We start from the raw sequence: 20,660 nt of genomic DNA, 5'->3' as shown, positions 1-20,660 counted from the left end.
CTCCCTGAACACCCGTCCTTACAACAGCAACTAACGCTTCCCGAGAGCGGCCGCCGGCCAGGCTGGTCCTGGACATCCCTGACCCGCTCAGCACCCCCCGGCAGGGTGCGGGTGGACACCGGGACGAGCGCGGCTGGGCTGCCCATGGCCAGGCACCCACCTGCCTCCTCTGCCGGCCCTGCTCCGGGGGGCGAGTTACGGCCGAAGTGTCCGCTCAGGCTGCCCCGAGCACTAAACCAGAGCTGCGGTGGGCGCCGGGGGAGCAGCGGCAGAGCTGGGGCGAGGCGTGACGCCAGCGTGCCGGGCAGGTGTGCCAGGAGGGAGAAATGCAGCCGGGGCAGAGAGACAGCGCGGAAGCGACGGCAGGTCGGGGGGCTGCACCCATCGCCTCCGCTTTGGGAGAGAGCGGTGTATTCAGTGCGGAGCAAAGGGAGCGTCTCCCCAAGGGAAACCAGCCCAACACCGTCCTCCAGCCCGCGCCTTTATTTCCAGTCCTGGCAGCGCTGAGCCCACGGGCACCGAGACCCCCCCGGCCCGGAGTTTAACAACCAGGGAGCACTTACAGAATTAAAAATTTGAAAGAAAAAGCAGGGACAGGAGAGAGAGCTCGTTAAAAGCTGGATAACACGGACGAGCGATGAGATGTCAGAGAAAGGGTAGAGAGGGGAGAAGTGACCCAGCACCACGGAGCACGGACATGAGACAACGCTGCTACCGAGAAACAGGAAGGATAAATTTAGAGGCAGCCGGCGAGTGCTCTTCCTCCTGCAGCTCTGCCTGTCCTTCCTCCCCCCTCCTCTCCCTCACGGGTCACCCATGACCACGGGCAGGACACGGGCTCCAGCCCGGTCTGGCTTCTGCCTGCCACAGCCCCGCGGTGCCACCGGCCAGTCCCGGCCGTGCCTGGGCAACAAACCCACCTCTGCCGCGGTGCCGGTGGTGGGAAACGGCAGCACCTGGTAGGGAAGGATGGATAGCAAGCAGGAAGCCCTAAAGTTTTCATTTCTGCATCAACTGTTTGCGGCCTCAGCCTGCAATCCCCACGAAATTCCCCTTTCTGCCACAGCGGCTCCCACGCTGCCCAAAGTGCATCTGGGTGTACAACGCCGATGCAGAAATACGGTTTCACATACACAAGACGTGGAAGTAAAACAATGAACACGTCCACGTGCTGCTTCCTAGATAAAATACATTCTTCCCCAAACTGACGTGCTGAGATAAAGCCTTTAAAGGACTGACTGATATTTCCTTCTTAGTCAAAACCTCTTTGTGTCTGCCATTCGCTGGCTGCGCTGGAGGTACTCCTGGTTTTGCATGCGAGAGGGAAGCGTGCTGTTTGTCAGGGCACAGGGGCCCGCAGAACGTGCTGAAGAGCAAGGGGGAACAGATGAAGAACAGAGTTGTGATTTTAACTAAATTCACTCATTTCGATCACTCTGCGCCACAGCATCCATTTCAGACACGCTCGCACTGGAAGTCGCTTTTCCGGGTGCCGTACCGAAGCCGCCATCCCCTGCGCCCGGCCGGGAACGGATCCGCCAGGCACCGCGGCAGCGCCCGCACCACCGACACGCCCGGCCCGTGGGCGCTTCCGAGGTGCAGACAGAGACCTGCAGCAGTGGGGACCGCTGAGCGGTGCCGTTTTGAGGCCGTTTTCGGGCAGAGCAGTGCCGTGTGTGTGGCATCAGTAACCTGTCCCCGGCCCTTTCCAGCCCCCTGCAACGAGGGTGGGTCTCGGTGCTGCCCCCACCTCCAGCCCCGGGCAGGCACCCCCAACCTTCCCCACCTGCCTGCACCCTCCAGCCTCGGCTGGGGGGTCCTCAACCCGCCGGAGCCACCTCCGAGCGCCGAAAGCCCAGCCTCGTGCCAGCACCCACGGCTCGTTTTCGGCAGCTCCGACCTGAGGCAGGGCTCCTGTGCAGGCAGCGCAGCCGGGACCTGCTCCGGTCATCGCCCCCGCTCCGCCATCCACCCACCTGCAACCCCTCCCAGACCCGTAAGGATTCCTGTTACTAAATGTTCTCCACCAAAATTTGGCTGCTTGCACATCTGTCCTCACCAGCATTTTCCACGGCTCGCGTGCTGACCAAGCTGTGACGCCGTGTCACACCCCCAGTACGCCAGAAGGATTTTCATCACCGTGGCCCCAAACTGCCGCCACCTCCAGGGTGGGTTTGTCAGGACAGAACGGTGGAACCCTTCATAGAGTCACAGAACCGCAGAGTCACTTGGGTTGGAAAAGACCCTTAACTGTTACCCCAGCACTGCCCAGCCCACCACTAAACCCAAGCACCACATCTCCACGCCTTTCAGACCCCCCAGGGATGGGGACTCCACCACTGCCCTGGGCAGCCTGTCCCAGGGCTTGACAACCCTTTCGGTGAAGAAATTTTTCCCAATATCCAACACAAACCTCCCCTGGCACAACTTGGGGCTGTTTCCTCTTGTCCTATCGCTTGTTACTTGGGAGAAGAGAGCAGCCCCCACCTCACTACCCCCTCCTTTCCGGTGGTTGGGGAGAGCCATCAGGTCTCCCCTCAGCCTCCTCCAGACTAAACACCCCAGTTCCATCAGACTTGTGTTCCAGACCCCTCACCACTCCGTCGCCCTCCTTCAGACACGCTCCAGCACGGTTCCCCATCGCTCGGGCGGTGACCAACTCCACGCCAGCCTCTGCCTGAGAACTTCGTGGTATTGCCAGTGGCATCGCCAGTGGCATCGTCCCTCCTGCTCTGTCCAGGGAGCAGCACCCCAACCATCAGCACTTCCAGCCATAGCTGCGTCTCAGAGCTTTTCACCTGAGCTGCTGGCGGCAACGCTCAGGTCTGATTGGTGGTTAATTCAGTTAATTTTTAACGTGGTAAGGTGAAGAACAATTACAAATTCTCCTCCTTTGTAGGTTACTGCTCAGCTCCCCACACGAAATGTCACCATCACCGCACTCCACCCCACGCCGCCCTTTCCCTCTGAGCCACTCCTGGAAAGCAAGTACGGCTTTTCAGGGTAAAACAGGATTTCACTGATTTCCCACTCATCCCTCCCCATGTGATGTGCGTTGCTGAGCCACGCAAGGGCCGGTGCGAAACCCCGGCGCTTCTGCTCCTCACCACACTGCGCCGGCAGCCGTCCGCCCCTCACCGAGCGGCTCCCCGCCGGCCGCGGCTCCGGGACCCCCCCAAGCCCTTGCCAGCCTGAGCAACGATGCCCCGATCCTCCTTCATCCACCACCCCCCCTCAACAAATCGCAAGATCCTGCACGTTGAGGGGGACCGCGCTCCGTGTCGGCCGGATCCTGCCGGCTCAGGACTGCCCCAGTGACCCGGGCGCGGGTCTGAACGTACACCGCTCCCTCAACTTGCCACCCCCGAGCACGAGACCCTCGGGCTCCCGATTCCCCATCTCACTCCCACAGACCTGCGCAAACCCAGCGTAACATTTTCGGCCCCCCAGCCTTGAGGAGGGCATTGCCTGTTTCAAATGAAAAAGAACGTGTCTTGTGTTTTTTAAATCCATTTGTGCAACTTCAATGCCCCTCAGACCTCCTGGACAGACCCCAGGGCTGCAGGATGCACTGCGTTCCAATTCAGCATCCTGCCGCTGCACGGCCTCTGGTGCTCCCCCGTCTCCAAATTATCTTTTTTATCTCAGGAGCAAGTCCTGCGGAGTTTCACAGGGACTTTCTTGAAGTTTTTCCTTGCCCTACAGAAAAGAGCAATCCAGACACTGCCTGTCTCCCTCGTTTTCTCTGCTGTGAAATCAGAGGTGGCCAAGGAAGGAAGGAAGGAAGGAGGGAAGGGTGGGAGATGAGGCTTTTCTTCCACTTGAGAAGGTTCACAGCGATCCAGGAGACCTGGCATCTAAAAGCCAAGAAGCCTCCCCCCCCGCCGGTCACTTCTCCTTACTAAAAAACCTGCGACAGAGAACACTGTACAAATGTTCAGAGAAACAGGAGGAGGGTGATGGCACAAGGGCCTCGTGGAAACTACGTGCTTTACAAAGAGATTTTTACGCAGGATGCTTACATGTTGTTTCTATTTATTTTTGCCAGAAATACTTTACTGTCACTCAAGCGACGGACAGGCACTTGAGAGTCGACTTCATGCGTGTCACTCCACTGCAGCACGCTTTGACAGAAATGGGGTTTTTAGGGAGAGCCGTGCCTGGACACGGGCGGGCAGAGCTGGGCCCCTCTCCCAGCACAAATGCCACCGCGACGTGCGGCCGTTCGTGAGGACCAAGGGAGGAGGAGAGCTGTGCACGGGGCTGGAGGAGGGAAACGTGGGACAGCGGACAAAGGGAAAATGCTCATCACCGGATCACGGCCCTCTGTCCCCAAGGTCAAGCCCTGCGGGAAGGGCTCAGGGATCTCAGCGGGGACCGAGACTCGTCCCGAGGGCTCCCGGCCACGGGCAGGCACAAAGGACGGGATGGCGGTGCTCCCGGCACGTCTCAGCTATCCGGCAACACTCTGCCGGTCAAACCCACGCCGCCTCCACGGCAAGCACGCCTGGAGCAGGTGTCCGGGACATTTCACGCGCTGCCCTCGGTGCTGGTGTAGCCCACCGGGCAGGGTGGGCTCTGCGGGCAGGGGAGTCGTGCTCCTGCCTGCCAGTGGTTGCCATTTCACAGGAGGAGCCGTAACGGGTCAAGGGAACCCAAAACCCGCGGTGGGCAGCGGAGGGAAAGGGCATCAACGGTAAGAAAACCAGCAGGAAACCCCCCGGTCCCGGCCCATTGGGACGGCGTTCGCAGCTCTGCCCTCACCTCTGCTCTGGCAGAACACCAAGATGTGACCCGCTCTGCTGATATTAAGGAGACCGTGAGCAGGCAGATGCTGACTTGGGGCCTGCTTCTTAACAAAGCACGAACGTAAGATAAATGTAAGGAGCGTAGGCAATGCTCTCACTCACAGGATTTACGCCGGCACGTTCTTTGCGGTGCAAAACCACCGTTTTGCCTATTCCTTAAGATTTCCAGCTGTACAGGAGAGCAGGAGGACGCTTGCGCTCCTCCCTCTCTACACTGTTTCCTAAACTCGTTCATAAATAAAAAATCTTCTTTGCATTGCGGTCCAATAAACCCAACTAAACCCACTTTCTCCGAGATTAAACCAAACCCTGCCAATGTCAAAAGGCACAAGAGGACACACGCCACTCGGGCACCGCGGGAGATGCTCCGGCTCCCTCCACCGCAGGTATCCACGTCTGATCCTCCCTGACACCTCCCAAGTGTCGGTTGGGGATGTTTCTCGGTGTGGAGCAGAGCTCAAGTTACTGTGATCTAATTTACCACTTTAGAGGGATTTAACGTGATCGCCATTCACAGAGGGCATTAATGGAAGCCTACGCGCAGAAGAGGAGCCCGGCCGGGTCGTGATCTGGGCCCTGCCCGTGGCGGCTCTCGGTGAGGAGGATGCGCGTGGCTCCCACGGCTGCTCCCGCGGGTGGGGAAGCTGTCACCCAGGGGTGGGAGCGGGGGACGCCGGTCACAGGAGGCGTTTGCTGCCACAGCTGCGGCTCCCAGCCGGCGTTCAGGAGTCGGTGACCCCAGGGGCTCCAAAGGGGATGCCGAGACGAGTGCCCCTATTGCCACTTCCCAGGAGTCCCCCTGGGAGAGCCGTGGGTCTGGGGTCTCCCTCCGACCCCAGATGCATTTGCTAAAATTCTGCGGCCGGCTCAGACTACCTGCACAAATCAGACTGAAACCGTGTTTGCTGGAACCACTGAACATTCGGCTTCGTGAGGCTGGTTTCGGTCAGCGACACAAGAAGCCACCGAGCCGAGGTCGGGAGCGCGGCGCCGGAGCCTGGTGGAGTTCGTGGCGCTGCCGGGTCCGGAGCCAGAGGGAGGTCAGGCTCGGGGATGCCGCCTTCCACCCCCATCGCTCCCCCTCCTCTGCCCACACAGGCTGCTTACAAAGAAACTACTAATGATTGACTAATTAATTAATTATAACTAATTTAACCGCCGCATCCCGTTGATTAACGGGGAGCTACCGAAGGGTTGCACAGACAGGGAGTCCGGGCGAGCCGCTGTCCCTCGCACGGAGCCGAAGACAAAGCGGCCCCCGGCAGCGGCGCGGTGCCCCCAGCCCCCCCCCCCCGCGGTGCCATCGGGGGTCCCGACACCGGGAAACCTGGGGGCACCTCCGTGACGGGAAGCGGGACGGGGCAGCCCGGGCCCCGCGGAGTCCCCCCCCGGTTCCGGGGCACGTTCCCCCCCGTTGCTGTAGATACGGGCAGCACACCCCGGGCCGGTCCCCAGCGCCTGGGAACTGTCCCCAAACTCGGGGCGCGGCTCGCGCGGGGCACCCCCGGCTTTGGCCCCGGCCCCCGGCAGCGCCGTGAACCTGCCGGGCCGGCCCCCCCCGGCCCCCCCCCCCCCCGCCTCGGCCGGGCAGCGGCAGCTCCAAGCCGCGGGGCACCCCGGGGTGCTGCTGGGCGACCCCCCCGCCCCCCCCCCGCCCAGAGCCCCCCCCCGGGCACCCCACCCACGCGCGCGCCCCCCCCCCCCCCCCCAGCTGAGCCGCGCTCGGTGCGGCGGAGCCCGGCCCGGGGCTGATGCTGCCTCGGGGGCCGCCGCGCCCGCTCCCTCCGTCCCTCAACAGGTAACGACCCCGCGGCCGGGCCGGGCCGGGCCACCCGCCCCGTAACTTTGTCGTCCCCACGACCGCGGAGAAAGTTTGCGAGAGGCGACGGGGAAACTTGTCGGCGGGGAGCGGGGGGTGGGGGTGGGGGGGGGTGGGCGGCGGACCCACGTGCGGAGCGGGCACCGCCGTCCCGTCCGTCCGTCCCCCCCGGTCCCTCCCGCCTCCCTCCCGCCGCCATCGCTCCCGTCTCCGTCGCGGGGGGAAGGTGGAAGTGAAAGAGAAGACGGCGACATACCGGTGTCCCCGGCAGCGGACCGGCGGCGGGGGGGTGTCTGTGTGTGTGTGTCCGTGTCCCCCCCGGAGGAGGGGTGCGGGGGGAGCCCGGCGGCGGGGACTCACCGTGCGCTCCCGCGGTGGCTCCGCAGGGTGCGGGGCGGCGGCGGCGGCGGCGGCTCCGGGCCCGGCGCTGGGTGCGCAGGAAGGAAGAAGGAGGGAATGAGGCAGGGCTGACGTGAAGGGATGCAAAACAGCTCCTCCTAACTCGGCCGCCGGCGGCCGCCCTTTATCTCCCCGCCGTGCCCCCGCGTCCCCCCCACCAAGTTTCCCGAGCACCGCAAATCTCATTCCCCCCCTCCCCGCCTCCCCATCCCGTTCATCCCCCGGAGCCGGGTCCGCCCTCGGTACCGGTTGCGGGGAACAAAGCTGCGGGGCGCGGCTCGTGTGATGGTAACGGGGATGGGGGCGTCTGATGGGGACCCCCCGCACGCTGCGTGGGGACGGTGCGGGAGCGGGGTCGGGCTGGCCGCGACCACCGGTCGCGGCCAGCCCGACCCCGCTCCCGCACCGTCCCCGCGCAGCATCTCCTCCACCACGATGGCCACCCAGGACCCCCGACCCCAGGGGTTATTTTATCCCAGGGATGAATATCCCTTGGTTTTTTGGGGTGCTTATCACCCCATGGAGGGATGCTCGGGGTGGGGGGGAGGTTACATGCTGCCGGGAGGAGCCGTGTCCATAGGGATGGGTGATGGGACCCCGTTTTCCCGGGTGGTATCGCTCTCCTCCGCGGTGAGGGGTATCATCACCCCTCCTGGGGTGAAGATCATCTGCATCCCAGAAACCTTGCACCGGCTGATGGCAAGGCCCTCCTCTCCCCAAAACAGAAAGGGATGAGTGGAATTCGGGATGTTCCAGAAATTTGAGGGTCTTGTGGTGTGTGGGGGGTGCTGTTTATCCCCCCACACCCCCAGGGAGGCCACAGGCAGCGATGGAGGGAGAGGGCAAGGTCTGCCGCGGTGGGGGGGCAGGACGGGGCCGCGGTGGCAGGAGGTGGCAGGTCCCCAAAGGGGGGGGGACACGGCGAGGTAAGGGGAGCGGTCGGCCAGTGCAGAGCGTCCTACAGCTGGGGACAGGGACGGAGCTCTGGGCCCCGTCGCGAGGAGGATGGGGGGGTCTCCTCCACGTGGAGGGAGCAACGGAAGAAGGTGCCCGTGAAGGGAGCCGGGATTTGGCTGGTGCGTCGGGAGGCGATGCTCATCTCCATGGAAGCAGGTGGAGCTGGACAGAGTAACCGCAGCAAAGAGTTTGTCTAAAAACGCAGTCCTTTGTCTGGCAGGCGCACTTCTCCTTTTCAGTGGGGTTTTTTTGTGTGTGTGTGTGTGTTCCTGGGTGAAAACTGATCTCGCCAGTCCGTCCGAGCCGCTGGCGCTGACGGCTCCCTACACCCACCACGCGTGTTGGGGGGTGGCCAGCAGCCCCCGCCACGTTACGGCCGGCCCAGGTCAGGACGCTCCCAGAGACCGTCCCCGTCGGCCGAACGTTCACCTCAGCCGACATTTCTCGCCTCACGTTCGCTCTCCTGCCTCGCCCTCCGCTGAGGACGAGTTTGCCTGCGCAAATATTTGCAAATCTTAAAGGATCGTGAACGGGGCCGAAGGAGATTCGCCATTTGCAGCTCCCGCGGACGCCCCGGCCGTTGGCGGCACCCGGGCACCAGGCGCACACGGTGGGACCGGGCCTGGCCACGGCCGGAGCCAGCCGGGGCCGCAGGGGTGGGGAGCAGCCCCCGGCCCAACCGCCGCCGGGGAGCGGCCTGGGCCAATCGGAATGTGGAGACACGAGGCTGCAGCCACCTCAGCCAATCAGAATGTGGAGACACGAGGCTGCAGCCGCCTCAGCCAATCAGAATGAGGAGACACGAGGCTGCAGCCACCTCAGCCAATCAGAATGAGGAGACACGAGGCTGCAGCCGCCTCAGCCAATCAGCACACCAGGCCAGGAGTGCCCACGGCCTCTTGCAGTGGAGGAACACCAGGTGTCTGCAGAGGTCTCAGCCAATCAGGGGTGGTAGAAGTGAAGCTCAGCCAATCGGTGTCGCCCAGCGGAGGCCGGGGAGGCCGCTGCCTCCCGCCCCTCCTGGAGGACAGCGGGTGTGAGGGCGGCGGGTGCGAGGCCACCCGAGGGGTGTCCCTGTGGGGACAGCCTGCCCCGTGCTGGGGGTGCCCGTCCCTGCCGGGCGGTGCTCACACTCTGCGGCAGTCCCCACGGTGGCTCCGGCGGTGGAGCCCGCGGCCCTCTGCAGCCCTGCTCACAGCGGTACTTCCGTGCGGCACACCGGGTCCCCGTCTCGCCGCCCCCGATGTCCCTTGCTCCTCGTGACTCAGTCGCGCCGTGGCCCTTAGATCGTGCCCTGCCTGTGCGATTCCTTTACCTGAACCTGGGACCACGCGCCCTTTGCCGCTTGCTTTGCCGTAAATATTGCTTGTCCCCATGAGCAACCCCGGCGGCTCGGCCCAATGGAACAGTGACTCCCGCCGCAGGACAGCCACCGGAGCAGCCGCAGCCCCGAGCAGCCCCTCACCCCGGGCAGCGCGGCCGGTCCCGGGGGCAGCTGAGTGTCCTCATGTAAAGCCCTTGGTGGTCCGGCCTGGCCTGGGTGGCGGCAGCTCCTGCCAGGGACGGGACAGGGGCTGGCGGGGCAGCGGGCAGCAGGATAGCAGGACAGCGGGCAGCAGGACAGCGGGCAGCAGGACAGCAGGGCAGTGGGCAGCAGGACAGCGGGCAGCAGGACAGCGGGCAGCGGGATAGCAGGCAGCAGGGCAGTGGGCAGCAGGACAGCAGGCAGCAGGACAGCAGGCAGCAGGGCAGCGGGCAGCAGGACAGCGGGCAGCAGGACAGGACAGTGGGCAGCAGGGCAGTGGGCAGCAGGACAGCAGGCAGCGGGCAGCAGGACAGCAGGACAGCGGGCAGCAGGACAGCGGGCAGCAGGACAGCGGGCAGCGGGATAGCGGGCAGCAGGGCAGCGGGCAGCAGGACAGCAGGCAGCAGGGCAGCGGGCAGCAGGGCAGCGGGCAGCGGGCAGCAGGACAGGACAGCGGGCAGCAGGGCAGTGGGCAGCAGGACAGCAGGCAGCGGGCAGCAGGGCAGCGGGCAGCGGGCAGCAGGACAGGACAGCGGGTAGCAGGCAGCGGGCAGCATCCCCGCCGGGCCAGCCCGGGGTCCGCTCCGCCACCCGCACCGCCGGTGACCTCTGACCCCACCCACGAGCCCCGCAGGCAGGGGCGTTGGCGCTTTAAGAGAGGGCGTGGTCTGTCACCGAGCCCCGCCCCGCCGAGCGGCCCCGCCCCCTGGCGCTCCCCGGTTCGCTCCGCCGCGGCGTGGCCCCGCGCGGCTCCCGTCGCTCTGTGGCTGGAGCGCCCCCTGGCGGCGCGGGCGGGGAGCGGGCGGTGGTCCCGGTGCGGTCCCGGTGGCAGCGGCAGCCCGGCTCTGGGACCTGCCCGAGCCCTGACCCGTGCGGGCCGCGAGGAACGGCTGTCCCCTTCCCGCTCTGCCCCGGTGGCCATCGCTGTCCCGGAGAGGGCCGGGGCAGGCCCCGGTCCAGCAGCCCGGCCCCGGGGAGCCCCCGGCTGCCTCCGGTCTTTGCAGTGGGGGAGCGGCTGCGCCTCCGCCCGGGCACCGCCGGGGAGGGGGCTCTGAGCGTCCCCCCTAAGCCCGGTCCACCGGCGTCCGCGGGCCGGTCCCCGAGCCCCGGCACTGCGTGTTGGGCCGAGGCCGGGCCCCGGCTCGTCCGGGGGCGCAGGGTCCCCGCGGGGCCGCCCGGGCTCGGCTCTACCGGGGGCCGGGCCGGAGCGCCGCCCCGCTGCCCGCGGCCGCGTTTCCGGGCGGGGCGAGGGGCTTCCTGCGGGGAGGCTGCGGCCGCCGCGACCCCGGTTCTGCTGCCGGCCCGGCCCGTCCAGCCGCCGGGATGATCAACGCCATCCTGGTGTTCAACAACCACGGCAAGCCGCGGCTCGTCCGCTTCTACCAGCACCTGGTGCGGGGCCGCGGGGCCGGGGCTGCCTGCGGGGCTGGCGGCAGCGGGTACTTGAGCCCGGTGCGGGGCAGGGGGCCGGGCTGGGGCGGGCCGGGTTGCGGGGCGATCGCTGTGGGGCTGGGGGCCCCGCCTGCCGCAGCCCAGCGCCCTGGCTCGGTCCCTCGGGGTGCCCCGAGGCCCGGTCACCGGGGCTGGCGGGGAGCTGGGACCCGCCTCTCGCCCGGAGCTGCCAGCTCACGGCGTCCCACGGGAGAGCGGGGGACGTGAGCCCTCCTGGCCCTGCACCCATGGGTGCTCGCCCTCGTCTCCCTGCAGGCGGAGGAGGTCCAGCAGCAGATTATCCGCGAGACTTTCCACCTGGTGCTGAAGCGGGACGACCACATCTGCAACTTCCTGGAGTGCGGCAGGTGACCCCCTGCCCCTGCTGCGGGGCGTCCTGCCGGGCCTGGGCCGCGTGTGTCCCCCGAAGCCCTTCACCTCTCCTCCTGTCTCCGCAGCCTGTTTGGCGGCTCGGACTACAAGCTGATCTACCGCCACTACGCCACGCTGTACTTCGTCTTCTGCGTGGACTCCTCAGAGAGCGAGCTGGGCATCCTGGACCTCATCCAGGTGGGTGTCTGCCCAGCCCCGGGGCCGGCGGGTGCCTTCCCCCCCCCGGGCACAGTCCTCGCCGGGCGGCCTGGCCCAAAACCCTCCGGGTGCAGCCCGTGTCTGTGGCGTCTCTGTGCCGGCGGCTGAGCAGCTTGTTCAGGGGCTGCGATGGGCAGGGGAGGCTGCACGCGTTGGCTGATGCACAGCTCCTCCACATGGAAGCAGCGGGGGACGTCAGTCCGAATGAATTTCTTTAAGTAATAGAATCATAGAACCATTTAGGTTGGAAAAGACCCTTAAGATCATTGAGTCCAACTGTTAATCACAGAATACCGGGTTGGAAGGGACCTCAAGGATCATCTGGTCCAACCTTTCTTGGCAAAAGCACGGTCTGGACAAGATGGCCCAGCACCCCGTCCAGCCGAATCGTAAAAGTGTCCAAAGTTGGGGAATCCACCACTTCCGTGGGGAGGTTATTCCGATGGCTGATGGTTCTCATTGTGAAAAATTTTTTCACTTGCATCCAGTTGGAACCACCCCAGGGGTAACTTGGTACCTGTTACCCCTCGTCTTTTCCATGTCACCCTCTGAAAAGGGAGTCTCCATCTTCTTTGTAGCCACCCTTTAAGTACTGGAACACAGCGATGAGGTCTCCCCTCAGCCTCCTTCTCTCCAGACTGAACAACCCCAGTTCCCTCAGCCGCTCCTTGTCAGCCTTGTTCTTCACACCCTTCACCGCTTCGGTGCTCTTCTCTGGGCACGCTCCAGCACCTCGCTGTCTTTCAGGTAGTGAGGGGCCCAGAACTACAAGTGCACTTTTAAAATTGAGTTCAAACGCTGTGAACTTGTGAAGGGACCTTTGCTAAATCCGGCTGACGGCATGCGTGAGGGTGTCGGCACGGGAGGTGGCAGGAGCTGCCCACCCTGCTCGGGTCGCCCGCTCTCTGATCACACAGCTCCCGTAACTCGGCCCCTTTCAGGCTGTTCTGGCGGGCTGCAGCGCTGCCCCAGGCACGGTGACCAGCCCTCGTCCCAGCGCTGCGGCAGATCAGGGCATCGGCTCCTGGGGTTTCCCCCAGAACGGCCGAGTCCCACGTATTCAGCGCCCTCGGCCTTGTGCCTTGGGCTGGGGTCGCATCCCTGCAACGAGAGGTTCCGGGTGTGCGGCCAGCTCCGGCAGCGCCTGAAGGCAACAGCGAGGGGGTTCGGACCACTGGCCTCCACCCTGCCCGGGTCGGACCCGCTGTGCCGCCCCTTCGCAACCAGCCCGGCCAGAGCCAGGCTCCGCTGCCAGCCGCGGGCCCCTTGCTGAGCCACGCTCTCACCCAGGCAGGTCTGGGCTTCTCCGTACGGTTTCTGTGGCGTAGCGAGGACTGGCACCGGTGCCTGCGTGGCAATCCCCCGGCCCCACGCTGCCTCCGGCTGCTGCCGCGGTGCAGGGGGTCCTGGGCAGCCCCTGGGGCTGCCTGTGTTTGCCCTGGGAACAGGCTTTTTGCTGCCATCGAAGGGAGATGGGAACTGCAGAGAGGGCTTTGTCCCCGCTCAGGTGACAGCCTGGGGCCCTGCGAGTGCTCTCAGATTCTGGTCGGGGCTCTGGCTTTTTCGCCTGCAAGCCCTGGGGCTGTGTGTGGGAAGCATCTTGCGGTGGTCTTCTGTACTGACCCTCCTTTTCTGCCTCCTCAGGTGTTTGTGGAGACACTGGACAAGTGCTTTGAGAATGTCTGCGAGCTGGACCTCATCTTCCACATGGACAAGGTGGGTCAGAGGCTCCGTGTGCTCCTCCAGGAGTCTTGTTAACATTTTACTAGAGGTGCAGGAAAACAAAGGGAAGGAACAATGGGAGTGTTTGGAATACAAAGTGTTTGTTAAACTTTCGTTTGAGCCACAGCCTTTAATGCTTCCTCTTTATCTGGACAGAGTTTCTGGGTGGAAACCTATCCTCTTTGATCCTCTCGTAGATGGGGCTGAAGATAGCCAGGACTGTGCTTAGAGAAAGGAGAGGCTTAGCTGACGTGTGCTGGACTTGTGTTGCTGTTGATAAGGGTTGTCTTGCTTTGTTGAAGACAAAACATGCCAACAAAAAAGAGGAATGGAAAAAAATCAATAAGGCTGTAAAATGCTCCCTTTCTGTTGGTGATTCCAGCTGATGAACTCTGGCAGGGAAGTGGAGTTAGCAAATCTTAGAAGGCAATCTGGATCTGCTGAATGTACTAGTGACTGGTGAAGTAGGAATTTGATTTCATAATTTGCCCTGCTATAAACTTTCAGAAATGTTACAACGTTGATTATCTCGTCAGCAAAAGCGTTCTTATCAAAGCAAGCTGTGGTGGGCTGACCCTGGCTGGAGGTCAGGTGCCCCCCAAAGGCGCTCTGTCACCCCCCTCCTCAGCTGGAAGAGAAAATATAATGAAAGGCACGTGGGTTGAGATAAAGATGGGGAGAGATCACCCAGCAATTACTGCCAGGGCAAAACAGACTCAACTTGCGGAAATTAGTTTAATTTATTACCAATCAAATCAGAGTAGGGTAATGAGAAATAAAACCAAATCCAATGTGAGTCCTTCCCACAGGCTGCAGTTCTTCACGAACTGCTCCAGCGTGGGTCCCCCACGGGGTCACAAGTCCTGCCAGCAAACCTGCTCTGGCGTGGGCTCCTCTCTCCACGGATCCACAGGTCCTGCCAGGAGCTTGCTCCAGCGCGGGCTTCCCACGGGGCCACAGCCTCCTTCAGGTGTCTCCACCTGCTCCGGCGTGGGGTCCTCCACGGGCTGCAGGTGGAATCTCTACACCCCCTCATCCTCCCTCCATGGGCTGCAGGGGAACAGCCTGCTTCACCATGGTCTTCACCACGGGCTGCAGGGGGATCTCTGCTCTGGCGCCTGGAGCACCTCCTGCCCCTCCTTCTGCACTGACCTGGGTGTCTGCAGAGTTGTTCCTCTCACATCTTCTCACTCCTCTCCCTGTCTGCAAAATGCTGCTTGTTTTTTTGTTTTTTTGTTTGGGTTTTTTTCCTTCTTAACTCTGTTACCCCAGAGGCACTGCCACTGTCGCTGATGGGCTCGGCTGGTGTTGGCTCTGTCGGACATGGGGGAAGCTTCTGGCAGGTTCTCGCAGAAGCCCCTCCTGTAGTCCCCCCGCTACCAAAACCTTGCCGCACAAACCCAATACGCAAGCGAAAGGAGAGGAAGGAGGAGTACCTGCGGGAGCAGTGATGGCAGCCACCCAGATCACCTCTGGCCACATCTGAGGGAGGATGCGCTCTCAGTTATTTTGTGGCGTGACCAAGACCCGGCAGCTTTACACTCAGTCCACAGCCCACAGGCAGAAGAGATTACCTTGTTGCTTGTCTGTTTTGCCAGCAGCAGCATGGATTGCCCTTCCTCTGAACTCTCCTGTCAAGCGAAGGGTTCAAAGGAGCCGGGAAGGTTTCTGATAGGGGAGGCCCTGTGCTCGGTCACCCCAAGGCTCTCCCACCAGTCAGGCTTGTGTACTTCCTGCGCTCCCGCTGCTTCCCAGCCTTGACTTCAGTCCTTGGCCGCTATCACTTGGTGCTCTTGTCTCTCTTTCTATATTTGGCACGTATTTATTTCTCAGGCGTGTTCGTGTTGAGTGCCCGTGCTTGGTTGCGGACGGGCGGCGTCAGGGGTGCTGGGAATACGCAGGAGCGTCCTGCTGGCGCCCGGGTCTTGCCCCTTGGATGTCTGCGGCAGGGATGCTGCCGCAAGCGCTCCCGTGGAGCCCTGCCTCCAGGACTTTGGTTAGTCAAGAGCTGTGCAGGGCACGGTGCTACCCTACGCTCTGCCAGATGGATTGCAGAGTTCACGAGTTCCCAACCGCAACAGGAGAAATAGAGCCAATGTCAACAGGAAAGCACTGATTTGTCAAGCAGAGACTTTGGCTGTGAACATCCCCAACCCAGCGGGTTCTGGCTGGGATTTGGGTGCAGCCTTGTCTGGGTCCTGTGATTTTCTGTTACTGCCGTAAGATACACCTTACACTCTGTGCAGCACAGGGACTGTGAAATGAGAGCTGCTGCAGGTTTTGGGTCCCTGCTCTTGCAGTGTGCAGCTGGATGGGGCCGTTGGGTCTGTGGCTCTCAGGCACCAGTGCCACCAGTGCTTTTAGGCTGTCAGCTCTGGAAGCAGCGGCCTCAGAGCTGCAGGGATCCGTCTGTTGCAAGGGGAGGCTGGGGCCATGACGCCATGGGGAGGCTCAGAAGAGGCTCTTGCCCAGCCCCTGCTTGTGCTTCATACCTTGGAGGAGAACGTGAGTTTTGCTCAGCAGCTGTGAGGTCCTGGAGAGGACACGGTTTGTTCAGGAAGCGCTGTGTTTCAGTTTGGAAAACAAAGCTTGCTTGGGATTTCTGCCCTGTTGGTTTTGGTCCAACTTGGGCTGAAGCCAGATCTTGAAGGAACAACATTTCCTGCAGCTCAGATGCTCTCCTGTTGCGGGGAGCTGCTAACACCATCCAGCGCGGTGTGAGCCGAGCCTATGCTGTGGGATTGCGATCCCTGTGCTGCGGCTGTCCCCGGAACGTGCTGTATCGCCCATGGCTCGCCCTGCGCGGTGCTGATCCCACACACCTTGCTGCTCCTGGTGCCGCCGGAGCAGGACGGGGCCTGTGGGGAGCCCTGCGGGGCATCGGGCTCACCGTTTGCACAAAGCTGGGTTCGCCGTTTCTAGCACATTCACTAGCTTGCTTTATTTGTCACAGCATTGCCCTGGCAGTATTTGCCACACAGTGTTTACAAGTGCAACCTCATGAAGCCATAAAACGATATAATAACTCAACTATCTTCCAGTAATAGCCCATTTCATGGAAGTAACCAGAGACCCATAAATTCATTATCTGTGCTGGGTGGTTGTTGGGAGCTGCTGATGTAGCAGGGCAGCCTGCGCCGTGCTGGGTGCTGGAGCCAAAGGTGTGTTGCTGCTGCCCAGTGCGGCCCGGCAGCCGCCCTGGGGTGGTTGGTCTTTTCTTGGGTTGCAAACCACGACGGGCCCCTTCTCCTGCAGTGGCTGTGGGGCATCGCCGGCCCTCCCTCCCCGGCAGGGGCTGGCGGGAGGGAGCAGCTCGCTGCCTTACCCTGCTCCGTTTTCAGCCTTGGAGCTGGCAGACCCTGGGGAAAGGAGCAGACTCTCTTAGCAGTCTTGTGCTTTTTCTGTGTGCGTCTTGCAGTCTCGTCTTTCCTAAGAGAAAGCAAACAAGTTGGGCTCTGGCCTGGCTTTCTGGGTATTAGCAGCCGGTTTAGGGAAGAAGTGTCGTGGCCGGTGGCCCCGGGAGCCCTGGGGTCTCTGCTCCCTGGGGCTCCTCTCCAGCACCCTTTCTAGGCAGGGAGCTGTTCCCGCGTGTGCCCGGGCCCGGCAGGGATCAGACCTCAGACAAGGTGTTGGAGATGGCACAGCCGGGGTGTGCCAGCGGGCCGGGTCGGACCTGGCCTGGCCAGGGGCTGCCCTGTGCCCACTGGTCCCGTGGGCGACGTTTGCTCGCCTCTCTGGTTGGTGTCTTCTGGAGCAGAAGTGCAAGCGGTAAATGGGGCTGCCGGGCTCCCCCTGTGCTGGGGACTGTGGTTGCCCTCTTGCTCTCTGGGCTTCTGGGGCTGTGCGGGCTGAGGGGAAGACAGGGATGAATTTGTGTCTCTCAGGGAAATGCCAGCCCCCGACGCTCCTGCACCAGCCTGCAGGCACTGTGCCCACTGCTGCTCCTGGTCTGTGAGCTGGGCTGGGAGTGCAGCCTTCCCTTCCTTCCCTCGCAGGTTCACCACATCTTGCAGGAGGTGGTGATTGGTGGCATGGTGCTGGAGACCAACATGAACGAGATCGTGGCACAGGTGGAGGCCCAGAGCAAGCTGGAGAAGGCGGAGGTGAGTGGCGATGCCGCAGCTCTCCCCCATGCGAGGCCGAAGTACTCCAGGCTGCGGGGGGGGGCAGCCTGTGGGCACATATGGGGCATACCCAGTGTTCCCAGTGTCCCCAGTCTCTGCCTGCCGGAGCCCTCGGGGAGGGCTGGGCTGTCCCTCCCCAGCTGTGCTCCATGCTGTTCGGGAGTGTAGGGAGCAGCCCGAGCATGGCAGTGGCTGTTCCCATCACAGTTAATAACCTGAGGTAGGGAAAAGTTTATTGCCCCTGTTTGCACTGAGCGTGCGGCTGCGCTCCGGTCGCAGGGCAGCACTGTGCTGCCGCTCCCCATCCTGTGCTGGTAACTAGGATCGGGGTCCATCAGTGGGGTGGGAGGTGGCCGTGGGGGCTGCTCCCCGAGTGCATGGGGGGATGCGGGTGGGTCCTGGGCCTGGGGGAGGCAGGGCAGCGTGGGCAGGGCTCGGTTCGGGAATGCTCCTGCAGCAAAGCTGGGAGTGGCTTCGGGCCCCTGGCAGGGGTCTGCGGGGCCGAGGGGGTCACCGGTCCCTCCCCTCAGCAGGGAGGGCTCTCGGCTGCTCCTTCCCGCGCGGTCTCGGCTGTGAAGAACATCAACCTGCCAGAGATCCCTCGCAACATCAACATCGGAGACATCAACATCAAAGTGCCCAACCTGTCACAGTTCATGTGACCGTCCTGTGGCAGGGAGGGCTGCCCATGCGCACGGGTCATTGCCCAGGCTGGCTGGGGAGAGGAGCTGGGCGCCGTCGCGCTCCCCTTGCCCCTTCTGGGTCTCTGCCTGTGCGGCACACGGTGGGCCCGGTGTGCTGCCGGGGGTGCCTGGGCTGGCAGAGGCTGGGGAGCGGTGATGGGGCTCAGCGAGGATGGGGGAGTGCTGTCCGCCCATCCGTCACCTTGGACCGGGGCTCGGTTCTGCGCTCCCACCAACAAGGGTGGCCTTTCTTCCCCTGCCTCCCCGCTCCCCGTGGACGTGCACCCTCTCCCCTCGCTGTGGGGGAAGAGCCGGGTCCTGCCTCCCCCAGCCCTTTTTGGGATTCCCGGTTGTAAAGATGCACCTGTAGCTGACGGCTCCCGCGGGAGCTGTACATTGTCGTCTCCTCCATCCTCCCCGGGCTGGGCTGTCCCATGCCTGGCGTCCCCTGCGTCCTGCTCGCTGGGTCTGGGGCGGCTCCTCGGGGCTGCTGCGAGCTCTGGAACTGGGGCCGGCGGGGGTGGTACCCGCTGGACCTGGAGAGCCGCAGTGAGGGGGGAAGGAGCTGCCTCTGCCCAGGCTGGCGGCTGGATCGGGGCCAGGCTGGGCCCTCCTGGAGCACGTCCCCATGTCCTAATAAACCCCCGTGTCAGCCTGTGTCTGTGTCTGCTGTGGGTGCTGCGGGTCTGGCCCCAGGGAAGCACCGGGAGGGGGCCGGGGGGCCTCCGTGCAGCTCTCGTGGGGCAGCTGCAGCCCTGGGGGGCTCTCGGCTGCTGTGTGGGGGTGGGAAATGGGGCCCTGGGCCCCACCTGGGAGGGCTGGGGCTGCTGCAGCGTGGGCTCCGGGCAGGGTCCCTGGCTGCACCCCGCTCTCTGGAGCGGGAAGGGGGGGACGTGATGGCCCCGCTTGGGCTGTGACAGCGGCGTCCCCTGGTCTGGGCCTTTGGAGGGAGGGTCACCAGCCTGCCGCGCCCCCCTGCCAGCTCCCCTGCCTTCCCTCTGCCACAGAGCATCCCTGGTCCGTGCTCGGGGCAGCTGCGAGCCCCGTGCAGCTCAGTGGGGTGCGTGGTGGCTGTGGGGCTGGGGTAGCGTGTCCCCAGGCCTGGGGGAGCGTGGCTGGGCCTGGGGATCACAGTGAGCGTGGCTGCAGGGGACGGGCCAGGCAGCGGGGTCCCTGAGCAGCCGGGTGCCCCGTGCCCCCAGCTCTGCCACGGCTCCCTCTGGCCACCAGCCTCCGGGCTGGCGCGGGGCCCCTTCCTCTGCTTCCCCTCCGGCAGCCGGGCCAGCTGCGCTCCCTCGGCTCTGCCTCCACTTCCCCTGGCAGGGAAACCGTGACTCTGCCTGGAAGGAATTTTCCTGCTGTCTCCCCTCCCTGCAGCTTAACCCTTCCCCAGCTGGCCGTGGGCCGCTGCCAAAGGCTCTTGGAGGTCAAGGAGCAGGTAACCTACTTCCTCGTGTTTGCCAGCCCTCCTCATCCTCCCGTCAGCTGCTGGAGCAGCGCGGTGGAGGGAGCAGGTGAGCGGTGCTCCCGCCTGTGTCCTGGGGCTGGGACACGGGGCCCGGCAGGCACTGGGATGGTCGGAGGGGAAAGCTCTGGCTTGCTCCATGGTGTGGTGCCCACGTTCCGCTCTGCTCCAGGCCTGGGACACGGGGGTGCCCGGGGGGGTCGGGCTGGGGCAGTCGGCCCTGGCTGCGACGGGCCCTGGCTGCATCCAGCCCCGCGCCATGGCACAGCAGTCCCCGGTGCAGAACGTGTCTGGCCGCACGTGCTTCATCTGCGGCGAGGAGATGTTTGTGCACAGCCGTCTCCGGTAACGGCTCCGGCCTCACGGCCCCTTCCCGCATCCTGCCAGAGCCTCGGCCCTGTGGGTCTGTGGGAGGCTGAGGACCACGCTGGGGCAGGGCGAGTCCCCTGGCTGCTCCCTTTCCCCTCGCCCCTGTGAGGGTGGTTCATCCCGGGGTGAGCCAGGCCAAACCCCTAGACCCCCATTTCCCCACCCAGGAGGGCTGCAGCCCCCACCGGCCACGGGGCTGTATGGGAGCAGCCGAGGGACAGCGGCAGAGGGACAGCGGCGGCCCTGCAAGCCCTCGGGGCTGGCGTACTGGCTGCCAGGGACCCCGGGGTGCTGCCCAGGGACGGGAGCCCTGAGTGACCTGGCAGAGCAGAGGGAGGAGGCCGTGCTGAATCTGATACCTGGCTCCCGCTGCAGGCAGCAGCGTTCCTGCCCAGGGCAGGGCTGTGTGACACCGGGCGCTGGCAATGAGCCCGTGTGCTCCAAAGGGCTGCGGCCAGGTCACCAGACCCCTCTCGCACCCCGAGGCGAGCTGGGGGGGGATGCAGCATGTGCAGGGATGTGGGGTGGGGGCTGCCCGGGGGGGCTCAGTGCTCTCCTGTCTGACCTGCCTGCGTGGTCCAGAGATGGGAGATGTGGCTGGATCTTGTGCCCGGCTCCCGGCCCCATCACCCGGCCGTGCTGTGCTTTGGCACTAATGGGTGCTGGATTTTGCTGAGCCCAGCTGGGGTTTGCTTGCCGAAGCATGTACCCCGACTCCAGGTCCCCGTCCCCGGTGGTGGGGCAGAGGGGAGCAGGTGATGGAGCCT

General features: G+C 64.0%; 2 protein-coding genes across 5 annotated transcripts in view; one reads left to right on the top strand and one right to left on the bottom strand.

The window, feature by feature from the left end:
* Window positions 1–7,079, bottom strand: part of ZNF710 (zinc finger protein 710) — a 32,616-nt gene extending 25,537 nt beyond the window's left edge. The window contains exon 1 of one of the 3 annotated variants that reach the window (XM_075764452.1): window positions 6,884–7,079. The gene's annotated coding sequence lies outside the window, so the exon portion shown is untranslated. The remainder of the gene's footprint in view (window positions 1–6,883) is intronic. The other 2 variants (XM_075764450.1, XM_075764453.1) reach the window with 2 other exon arrangements.
* A 3,151-nt stretch (window positions 7,080–10,230) lies between these two features.
* Window positions 10,231–18,716, top strand: AP3S2 (adaptor related protein complex 3 subunit sigma 2). Of its 2 annotated transcripts, none has more exons than XM_075764445.1 (6): window positions 10,231–10,900; window positions 11,216–11,307; window positions 11,398–11,509; window positions 13,175–13,246; window positions 17,248–17,355; window positions 17,907–18,716. In XM_075764445.1, the coding sequence occupies exons 1-6, from the start codon at window positions 10,832–10,834 to the stop codon at window positions 18,036–18,038; spliced, it is 585 nt and encodes a 194-aa protein (XP_075620560.1). In that variant the 5' UTR covers window positions 10,231–10,831; the 3' UTR covers window positions 18,039–18,716. The 2 variants fall into 2 exon arrangements, with proteins under 2 accessions (XP_075620560.1, XP_075620561.1); XM_075764446.1 differs by having other exon boundaries at window positions 10,233–10,900; window positions 17,910–18,716.
* The last annotated feature ends 1,944 nt before the right edge of the window (window positions 18,717–20,660 follow it).

This window comes from Balearica regulorum, chromosome 12 (genome assembly GCF_011004875.1).
Source record: "Balearica regulorum gibbericeps isolate bBalReg1 chromosome 12, bBalReg1.pri, whole genome shotgun sequence".
NCBI lineage: Eukaryota > Metazoa > Chordata > Aves > Gruiformes > Gruidae > Balearica > Balearica regulorum.
The sequence above is the reverse complement of the archived record's forward strand: the minus strand, read 5'-3'. Positions and strand labels throughout refer to the sequence as shown.

Coding starts and splice junctions, on each gene's coding strand:
- AP3S2 (XM_075764445.1), top strand. CDS start 10,832: ATGATCAACGCCATCCTGGTGTTCAACAACCACGGCAAGCCGCGGCTC. Junction 11,510..13,174: donor GCATCCTGGACCTCATCCAG/GTGGGTGTCTGC, acceptor CTGCCTCCTCAG/GTGTTTGTGGAGACACTGGA. Junction 13,247..17,247: donor TCATCTTCCACATGGACAAG/GTGGGTCAGAGG, acceptor CTTCCCTCGCAG/GTTCACCACATCTTGCAGGA.